The sequence below is a fragment of the Neophocaena asiaeorientalis genome, unplaced genomic scaffold (assembly GCF_003031525.2).
Source record: "Neophocaena asiaeorientalis asiaeorientalis breed wild unplaced genomic scaffold, Neophocaena_asiaeorientalis_V1.1 scaffold19, whole genome shotgun sequence".
Classification (NCBI taxonomy): Eukaryota; Metazoa; Chordata; class Mammalia; order Artiodactyla; family Phocoenidae; genus Neophocaena; species Neophocaena asiaeorientalis.
In genome coordinates, this window is record NW_020173388.1 from 3,832,585 (window position 1) to 3,842,875 (window position 10,291).

The following is a 10,291-nucleotide window of genomic DNA, read 5'->3' on the forward strand; positions in this document are numbered from 1 at the left end:
TACAGTGGAGAAAGGACAGCCTCTTCAATAAGTGATGCTGGGAAAACTGGACAGGTACATGTAAAAGTATGAGATTAGATCACCCCCTAACACCATACAGAAAAATAAACTGAAAATGGATTAAAGACCTGAATGTAAGGCCAGAAACTATCAAGCTCTTAGAGGAAACCATAGGCAGAACACTCTATGACATAGATCACAGCAAGATCCTTTTTGACCCACCTCCCATAGAAACGGAAATAAAACCAAAAATAAACAAATGGGACCTAACATGCTTTGTGACCACCTAGAGGGGTGGGATAGGGAGGGTGCGAGGGAGGGAGATGCAAGAGGGAAGAGATATGGGAACATGTGTATATGTTTAACTGATTCACTTTGTTATAAAGCAGAAACTAGCACACCACTGTAAAGCAATTATACTCCAATAAAGATGTTAAAAAAAAAAAAAAAGAATTATGCCCAAGGTATTATCCAAGAGATGGGGGAAAAATGAGCAAAACAGCCAAAAAAAAAAAAAAAGAAAATAAAACAAGGTTTTGCTAAATTCTATGGAATTTTTGAATAATTTTTTTGAACAAATATATGACTATGGTCATTCAGTCCAAGAAGTAACATTAGGAACATTAATGTAAAAAGTGTTTCTAGAGGCTTAATTACAGCATTTTACAAATACCAGGTGAGAATTACAGCAAGAAGTCCTAGGGTAACAAATGGGAAGATCATTTAACCCGGGAAAGAACTCCTCATCCAGGTTTTACCACTATGAGGAACAGGCAAGTCACCTAACTTTTTGGATGTTGATGTCCTCATCTGTAAAATGGAGCCAGGACAACGCACACGTGCTGTGAGATTAAATGAGATGGTGTAAACAGAAGCACTTTGTAAGTGATTAAGCACAAAGGATTACTGTTGTTGAAATTTTCCACAACAGTAAAATCCCTAACTTCAGTCAAGGTTTTAAAAGACAGAGAAGTTCTTTGTTAATCGCATAATCTTTTTAATGGGGGAGTTCAAAGTGTCTAATTAAAATTTTATTTTGTGACAATGCTTAAACCTATTCTCTTTCATTCTAAACTCACTGCATGAGAACCACAGCCAGCCCACTCAAGTTCCCCCCTGTAGGCTCTGGGGAGACGAGCAAGTGTATCCTGGCATCTAATCACTGCTCCTGTAGGTCACTTCTTGGGAGAAAGGACCACTTAGTATCTGTCCTACCCACTGGAAGGAGGTGAGAATCTCAGAATGAGATGATATCTGGTGATATCTATAATCAAAGCATTGGAGGACAGACACTGGGGGATTATCATTGCTATTTCCATTCCCACTGGAGTGGGTTTAGTCAATGCCTTCCCAGGGCCTTGGGCCCATGTATTGGTCCTTGCTGACCTCTACCTAGGGAATGGAGACCTCTTTCTAAATCGGTGTCTCCAAAGAAATGTGTGTGGGTGCCTTCAAGGATGTGCAAGGCAATTCACTGAGAGTGAAGAAAGAAAAGATTAAAATTTCTATTTACCTATTTTAAAATCCAGAAATAATAGAATCGAGCTTTTCTAATACTGAGTACCCAGATGCAGACACCTCACTCAGCCCATGTATCAGAAGGCCGTGTATAACCAATGGTATGTTTAAGGACTCCGGAGGCGGGGAGGGATGGAGATGGCAGAGTAGGAAGATGTAGAGCTCTCACCTCCTGCCACCAACACATTAAAAATACATCTACATGCAGAACACTTTTCATGGAACGCTAGCTGGAAACTGGCACAAGAACTATCGACCAAAGTTGCAAGAAAGATTTCCACATGACTGGGTAGGATGGACAAAAAAGCATAGGGTTGGGACCCCTGCCCCTGAGAGGGATCTGAAAGGAAGAGAAAGTCGGTATGGGTTGACCCGTGGCCCTGGGGAGCTAGCAGGTTGAGCCACAGACTGGGCATCCCAACGCTAGTGTTGTACATGGAAGGAGACAAGTCCCCTCGGCTGCCGGGAGAACCTCTGGGACAGACAGAAGGGCTGGAGAAGCCTAGACTCTACTTGTGAGGAGTGTGCATGCACTGGTTGGCCAACAATCATGGTGGAGAGAACTCTGTACTGGTGGCTGCCACCCTGCTGCACTCCCCAGTCTGAGCTGGGTGAACACCCCAGCCCTACTCACTCCACACCACCGCTTGGTGTGAGACCTGGGCCAACTGGCCCCCTTGGGGAAAGACTCAGTCTAGCTACACAGAGACACACTGGGGGCCCTGGGTGTGATCCGGTGGGGTGGTGGTCACTGTCAGTGTGTGCTCAGGCGGCCCCACAGAAGCATGCCGCAGTTTGTCTCCCAGCCTAGCAAGAGCGCCCCACCCACTCCACCCTGCAGCTTGGCTCTGGATCTGGGGCAGACAGGTCCTGGGAGAAAACTGCCACAGAGGCAGCCCGTGTTTCTGGTGGCAGCACAACCATCTCAACTCCTGCAGCCACAACACCCGGGTCCCCAGCCTACTCCACGCCACAGCCTTGCACCAGATCGAGGATGAACACGACAGGGGAAAGGACGTAACCCTGTGCTGCGTCCGAGCAGAACCGTGGACGCCTACAAAGGAGGTGCACAGGTCCTCTGGACGTGTGGGCCTCACTTGCTTCAGCAATCCCCTCCTTCGGGGCAAGGCTTGGTTACAAAGGACGACAGCGTCTTCCATAAGGCAAGTAACCAAACCAACATCTCTGGGAAACAGCTGTTTTCTCTGCAAAAATCACCCCAAACCTAAACAATCACCTAAATCTTCCCTAAAAAACCTGAGGGGAGAATTTCTCTGAGAAATACGAGTAACTTCCTGGGCTATGAACCACACCTGACCACCTACTCTGCAAAACAGAAAAGAAAAAGTATCAGATGAAGGTTCTTGGGGCCCCAAAGCCAATCCAGGTGATCACCGTGCTGCCCCAAACATCCAGCATGAAGAAACACTAGGGGCAGAGGCAGGAGTAACGGTTGCTCTAAAATTTCCGGCTTCTCAGTTGGCAAGCTGGTGGGGTCAGGATGCATATGTGGGCATTGTGCATTAAACTGAGACAAACTTGATTATGCACACAGAGGCTCCTTAGGGGGGCTGTCCAAACCCCCTAACTTCCCACCTGGGTGCCGCGAAGTGCCCAGAGACAGAACACAGACACTGGTCTAGGAAACTCCAGTCTTTGCTGTCACTGCACAGGCCCCTCATAAAGATTAATGACATCTGCGTTAACGTGGACCACGTTTCAATTTCCACTGCCAATCGAAAGCGAAATCCGTCTCTGCCAGCACCTCCAACTTATTACTTGGGTAAGTAAGGATCATTAACGGTGTGAACTGCAGACACGCAACAGTCAGTCCACATTTCCAAAACTGTAAAGAAAAGTAAAGAGCCTCGCTATGATCCATGAGTGAGGGCCCCTGGGGAACTGGGCACCAGCCTCTAATTAAAGCAAGTGCTCCAACGCCAGCTCCGGGGGCTACTTCTGGCCCTGGGCACGGAAAACAGGCTGGACAGAGGCAGAGGTTCTGCAACCTACGGTTACTCACCTTTCCTCCCCGCCTCGGGTGTCGCGGAAGGCTTTTCCTGCCGGGCGGCAGACGGCGCCGGGGAAGCTGGCTTCCTCTCTGTTTCCACCTCTTCCTCCTCATCCCGCTTCTGGTCCTTCCTCTCCTCAGTCGGCGGGGGTGAGGGCGTCCGGGGGCCCCCGTTGTCCCGGCCCTCCTTGCATGGCTCGCCGGGCTCCGGGTCGGGCTTCCCCGCCCGGCGAGCCAACAGCTCCACCAAGTAGGGCCTGCTCAGCTTGGAGATCGGGGAGGACGGCGGAGTTTGGCCCGCGGGCTTGGGAGCCAGGGCTGGCTTCTGGGCCAAGGGCGTTCTGTTTGCTGCCCTGTCCTGCTCTGGAGCCGGGGGCTGGGTGCTGGCTGCTGGGGGCCCAGACTGGGCTGCAAGAGGAGAGTGGCTGGGAGGGCTTTCAGCAGAGTCCTTCCAGGGGGCCGGGGCTTGCTTCCTCTCGGTGGGGAGGGACGGGCCATGCTTGAGGGCCGCAGCCTCTGTCTCTCTCTCTCCAGCTGTGCTCCCCGGAGCTGACGGCGCCCCATTGATACTGTCCCCCGTGCTGCTGTGCCTTTTCTTCTTCTTTTGTTCTGTTTGTTGGTCGCAGTGGAAGCGCAAGGAGTAGTTGGTCCTTCTCAATTTTATTCCAAAAGGGGAAGCTTTATCCTCTCCACCTGGCATCACGGGCTCCGGCTTTCCTGCTCCACCTGTGGTCTCGCTGTCCGAAGTGACCACGGGTTCTGCTTGGGCCACTGCTTTCTGTGGAGGGTAAGGAAGGCTTGGAACAAGGAAAGATGGAAGGTCTTTGGCAAATTTGCACCCCTCCGTGGTGTCCGTTGGCTCCTGGTGCGCCCCTGGTTTCTCTGCACCCTTCACGGGCTCTTTAGTATCAGCAGCAGGGAGCTGGGGCCGGGCCTCTTCGCTGGGACCCGGCTGGGATCTTTTTCTAACGCTTTCCAGTTCCGTGTTCTGTTTGGAGGTCTCCCCGCCCCCATCAGAGAATTTCTGCCAGGCAGGCTTAATGGAGAACTTTGCATTTACCGGCGGGGTCCTCCGGAGGTTCCCGCGGGAATCACATCGGCCCCTGGGGGTGTGTTCATCACCCGGCCGAGACTGGTCACTCTCTGCGTTCCTCAGGATTCTGGACCGAATGGAAGCCCATTCAGCGAGCGCGGCCGCGCTGCTCGGAGACTCCTGGGAGGGCCTGGTCTTCCCACTGCCTGCCCGGGGGTCGCCTGGGGCTCGGGGTGGGTTCTCCAGGGCGGGGACATCCACGTGCTTCTTTTCTTCTGACAAGCCCAGGAGAGACTTGCACGCCGTGTCCTTTATCTGGCTCAGGTTGACGGCCGGGCCGCAGAGCTGGGCTCCCGTGACCAGAATGGCCGTGTGTGGGATGCTCAGGGACGAGGGCAGGGCGTGGGAGGCTGGGCTGGCTTTGGGGGCCTTTGGCTCTTGGGGACCAGAGGCGAGCCCCTCATCTTTCATGGGCTTCACGGGGCTCAGATTGACTTTGGGGAAGAGAATTTGTTTCCCTCCGGATGACACCTGGAAAGTGTAGGGTCTGGGCATGGTCTGCCTCTCATCTACCTCCTGCCATCTGAGCTCCTCCACCTTTCTGTCTGTTTCTGGAGCGGCAGCTTCTTTCTTCTCTCCTGGAGCCAACGCCTCTTCCACCTGGGCCTCTTGTTTCTGGGGCAGCTCTGCGTTGGTTTCTTCCCTCTTTTCCCGCCATCCACAAGGTTGATCCCCGGGAACATCCCCCTGCTTTCCGGCCTGCTCGCCTGATGGCTCGGTGGCCTCTTGGCTCTGCTTCACCCAAACACTCGGCTCCTCAGAGTTTTCTCTTGGCTTCTCGGGTGTCAGATGTTCTTGTTCTGCTTTCTCTGCAGTGTCGCTCTGAAGTGGGCTCCTCAAGCCCCGTTTGTGGTCCAGCAGCGGCTGATTCTCCTCTTCCACTCTCGGTGCTTCCTGAAGCTTCTTTTCCGCTTCCTGCCTCCTCTTCGCCTCCGCGTCCTCCTGCCGTCTCTGCGCCTCCAGCTCTTCCTGCCTTCTGAGCTCCTGCATCCGTTTTTCCTCCGCCTCCGCCGCCTCCTCCGCCTCCTCCGCCTCCTCCTCCCGCCGCCTCCGCGCCTCCAGCTCCTGCCGACTCTCCTCCTCTTCCCGCTGCTGCTTCTCGGCCGCCCGCCGCCCCTGCTCCTCCAGCCTTCTGAGTTCCTCCAATGCTCTCTCCTCCTCTTCCCGCCGCAGCTTCTCGGCCTCCTGCCGGCTCCGCGCCTCCAGCTCCTCCTGCTGCGCACGTCTCTCCAGGCGCCGCGCCTCTTCCTGCAGGCGACCCGGCTCCTCGGCTTCCAGGCGACCCGGCTCCTCGGCTTCCAGGCGCCCTTCTTCATCTTGCTCCCTCCGCGCTGGGCCTCGGCAGCCTGGCTCTTCCGGACTCTGCGCCTTCTCTTCACGCTGCCTCTTTGCTGCCTCTAGCTGGACTCCTTCCTCCTCTTCCTCCCCTTCCTCCTCCAAGAGCTCCTCCTGCCTTCTTTTCTCCTCCCAAAGCCTCCTCTCCAGGGCCTGGAGCCTCTGCTCTTCCAGGCGTCGCCTCTCTGCCGCTTCGGCCTTTTGCCGTTTGCACTTGGCCTCAAGTTCTTGCCAGTATTCTTCTTGGCGTCGCTTCTCTTCCTCCGAGTCCAGCGCCTCTGGCTCCTCTTCATGCCAGATTGGCTTGTCTTCTCCAGGGTGCCCATTCTGGTCTAGGGACAGCTGATGCGGGAAGCCACCTTGCTCGTTCTGTCGATCCTAACATTGGTAAGGGAAACAGAATTAGCTTTCCTTGTGCACAGGCTACCATTACAATCCTACTCACAATGTGGGTGGCCCTCCTAATCTCAAAAGTAGGGGCAGTGTTCCCCTCTCTACGCACAGAGACAGGTAACCTCGGGTATCCCTCACAACCAAGAGTAAACTGGGGGTGGGGAAAAGAATTTCATCTTTGTGTTTCCTCTCTACATGTCATCCTCAAGTTCTTTTTTTTTTTTAATACACATGAATCATCATAGGAAAACTGGTAGTCCAGCATTAGAAAGGTGAGGAAAAATGAAATTTGTGCTTCATCAATGTCCCCTGAAACTTGTGACTGAGAAGTCTCCTCTAATCAAACTGAAGAAGCTTTGGCTCAGCCGTGGCACAGGAAAGTGGGCCGCCCGTCTGTTGCAAAGCACACAGTGTCCGGAGCCCCTCGGAAGGCAGCCTCTCTCTCTGAGGTCCACCAGCCACCGGCGGGCAACAAGTCAGAAAGGGTGGTGGAAAGGAAATGGGCCCCTTCACCCTTGTGCCTGAGACACAGCCATCCCCGACAGGGACAGACCGAGTTCCTTCCATAGGCCCCTCACAGCACCATCCTGCTAGGCAACATTAATGCCCAGCCAGCAAGGGTGTCTACCGGGCCATACATACCCCGACAAGTCGCCTGTGCTTCCTTGACACCCTCTGGTTTTTTGGCTTAATGGACAGTTTGTGCTTGGCGGCACTGTTGTCCAGGCGGGCGATGGCCAGGGGGATGGCATCTAGATTGACACTTTCGATGGTGCCGGCAGAGGAGAAGTGCCTTTTTGGCCGAGACGTTTTAACTGGAGCAGCCTACAGTGGAGATTGAAATGTGAAGTCAGTCTGGATCAGAGAACGACCTGCAGGGAATCCCGGCATGGCGGCACTTGTTGGAGCTTTTTGCACCTTGCCCAGCCCGGCCCAGGAGATGCTGGCACGCGGACGGGGCTCGTGGGCACAGTGAAGTGAACACTGCTTTTATAATGAAAAGACGTTGAGTATTTGTTTTGCCAGTGATAATCTGTTATTAACTTGTAAAGGTCATTTAATTTTTCAGGGACTAATTTTCCTACTCTGAATGGTACGGGGGTTAGATTAGATCAGGGGTCAGTAAGACACAGGCGAGGTGGGCCAGTCCTGCCTGAAGACTGTTTGGCTGAATAAAGTTTTCCTGGTACAGAGCCACACCATTGCCCTTGGCTGCCTTTGCGCTGAAAGGAAGAGCAGAACAAAGCAGAGTCTGGTAGTTGCAACTTATGGCCACGAGGCCTAAAATAAGTAGTAGTTTGCTAAGCGCTGGACTAGCTCATCTCTATGCTAAGAACTCTGTAATTCTAAGAGCCTTCTACTGCCACAGACATGGTGTGTACATACCTCAGCTCCTACTTTAGCCTCCTCAAACAGGGAATGTATCTTTCTGGCCTTTGTATCAATCCTCTTTAATGCCCAAGTAGCAAATCTCATTTGGTAAGTGCTCAATAAATATTTGCTAAAAGAATGAAGGAACAATAAAGTATAATAACCTCTCTGCCTAGGGCATAAAATTTCTAATCAGCAAAAATGTTTTAGCACGATCATTCCAAAGTCACCGAGCACTGGTGCACTGGAAGTGAAAAGGAGGAGGCCTGGGTGAGAAGGTGAAGGGCAGAAATGTGCTACACACAGGGGAAAGGCAATTCTGCAAAGGATGAGCCGCAGAACTGCTTGCGGCTCTGTAATACAGGTGTGGTCACTTACAAAGCGCAACCTCAGACCAACCGTATACATTTAGTTAGGTCAGAGAGCCCGAGGCTCACGGTCCACGCTGAATCAGATGGTAAGGAGCCACGCCTGTAACTTCAGAGTCTTCACAGGCAAGCAGCGAGGCAAGGGCTCCTGGCCACAGCACGCCACCGCGCAGCAGAGGGCGCTCACGGCCCTAACTGCCTTCTCCAGCAGCTGAGATACAGGCTCAGCATCAGCGGAGGCCAGGGTTCCCCTGTTTTGACTGTGTCCGTGCACAGTAAGGGCAGAGTCAATGGGGTTGAGCTGGTGGCTTTGCTTTTTGCAATTATCTTCCATATTTATGCACAAAGATAAAGGAGCCAGCTAGCTCCAAGAGCAAAACGAACGCTCAGTAAATACTAATTTATGACAAGAAGCACGGAAGTAAGGAAAAATAATCCCAGCCTTTGGTCTCCTAAGCTTTTATTTATTTATGGTTTATCTTTATAATAGGTGTCAAATTCTAAACTACTGTTGAAGAGAGATGAATTAAACATTTATTTCCATCCCCTAATGGATGTGTAAGAGGAGTTAAAGCCAAATGTGATAGACTGAAGACGCAGATAAAGCATTTCAAGCTGAGATTTAATGCCATGTTTCGTCTCTAGTTATTCAAGCTGGGCCTCTTCATCTGGGTGATGGAGCTGTCTTGAGTCATCCCCTTCAGAAGACTCAGGGACATGCCCTGTTCTCGCCATACTGTCTGCCAGACCCCGGGAAGACCCCTGGACCCCTGTGCAGGTGAAAGGTCCTCATGCGAGCGGACTGGCCTCTGTAGAAGTGGCACACGTGATCTCCACAGGGCTCCCTAGGCTCCTGCAGGTAACGTCCCAGGTTTCAGTGGAACGTGTGTAAGTTAAAAACCAAAAATACACACAAGTAGAGAAGGTCTTTTGGGGGGCATCTCTAAATAGAAGGAGACTTTTCCTTACACACTCTTTACGTTCAGGTGTTTTTGAATGTTTTTTTCAATGGCTTACCGGTGTCTTAAAATACATGATACACCTAGGAAAACTACCAACACCTGAGACCCCAAACACAGGCGTGGCGGGAGTGTGGCTCTTTTTCAGAGCAGGGTTCAGTTCCAGCAGTTACATCACCATAGAAACAGACGCTCCAACATCTACCACTGGTTGCATTTTGAAGGAATTTAAAGTAATGGACAAAGGTAGCATTTATGAATGGGAAAATGAGGCAGCAGATCGCCCAACAAAAGGAAGAATGGAAGTTAAAGTAAGGAAGCTGCCAACACAAGTTCAAATCATACTACCTTCTCTTCCATCTCACTTCCGGCTCCAGGCAGATTCAGAGGACCCGGAGAACTTGGCGTCTCACTGGACTGGAACAGTAGAGAGAGTGCTCAAGTCAAACGCCAGCACAGGAAGTCCTGGGCAGACAACCAGACAGTGTCTGTGCAGGCAAGGGCCACCCCCTCCTCCACGCAGGGGCGCAGCTGGCTGCAGAGAGCCGGCAGGTTCACGGCGGGGACTCTGCCAATGTCCGGACTCCACCAGGGCTCCCGGGGCATGGTGTGTGCTCCCCTCTCCCCCGAGTTCAACACATCTCCCATCTGGGCGGTCTCCAACCTCAGTCCTTGATGTGTTTCCCCACCGATGAGAGAATCTCAGGTGCTGCCCTGCTGCCACCCTACCTGGGAAGCAGGGCCCCAACTTCAGAGCTCTCGGCTTTGCTGGCTGCCTTCCACCCCATGAAAAGGAAAGAAGGGCCCTTCCAGGGGCACACAGGAGCTGGGCTGAGGAAGTGGATGACCAGAGGGGGCAAGAAAACTTGGAAGGAAGGGAGGAAGGGAGGAGAAGAAAAAGGCTGATGATTCACATCCCAGTCGCCCTGCCTGCCCTGGGTACAAGCACATCACGTCATCTGCACCAGCTATACCTTCTGTCTTGTATCGCCCATATTTACAAAAGGGTCTCATTGGGGGCTTCCCTGGTGGCACAGTGGTTGGGAGTCCGCCTGCCGGTACAGGGGACACGGGTTCGTGTCCCGGTCCGGGAAGATCCCACATGCCGCGGAGCGGCTGGGCCCGTGAGCCATGGCCGCTGAGCCTGCGTGTCCGGAGCCTGTGCTCCGCAACGGGAGAGGCCACAACAGTGAGAGGCCCGCGTACCGCAAAAAAAAAAAAAAAAAAAAAAAAAAAGGGTCTC

At 52.6% G+C, this 10,291-nt stretch overlaps 1 protein-coding gene across 1 annotated transcript in view; it reads right to left on the reverse strand.

Moving 5' to 3' along the window:
- CRACD (capping protein inhibiting regulator of actin dynamics) overlaps positions 1-10,291 on the reverse strand; it is a 49,311-nt gene that overhangs the window by 9,873 nt on the left and 29,147 nt on the right. Inside the window, exons 4-6 of the mRNA XM_024746678.1 lie at positions 9,397-9,465; positions 6,993-7,175; positions 3,542-6,335 (exon numbers count right to left, since the gene is read on the reverse strand). Coding sequence (XP_024602446.1) covers positions 3,542-6,335; positions 6,993-7,175; positions 9,397-9,465 — 3,046 coding nt within the window. The remainder of the gene's footprint in view (positions 1-3,541; positions 6,336-6,992; positions 7,176-9,396; positions 9,466-10,291) is intronic.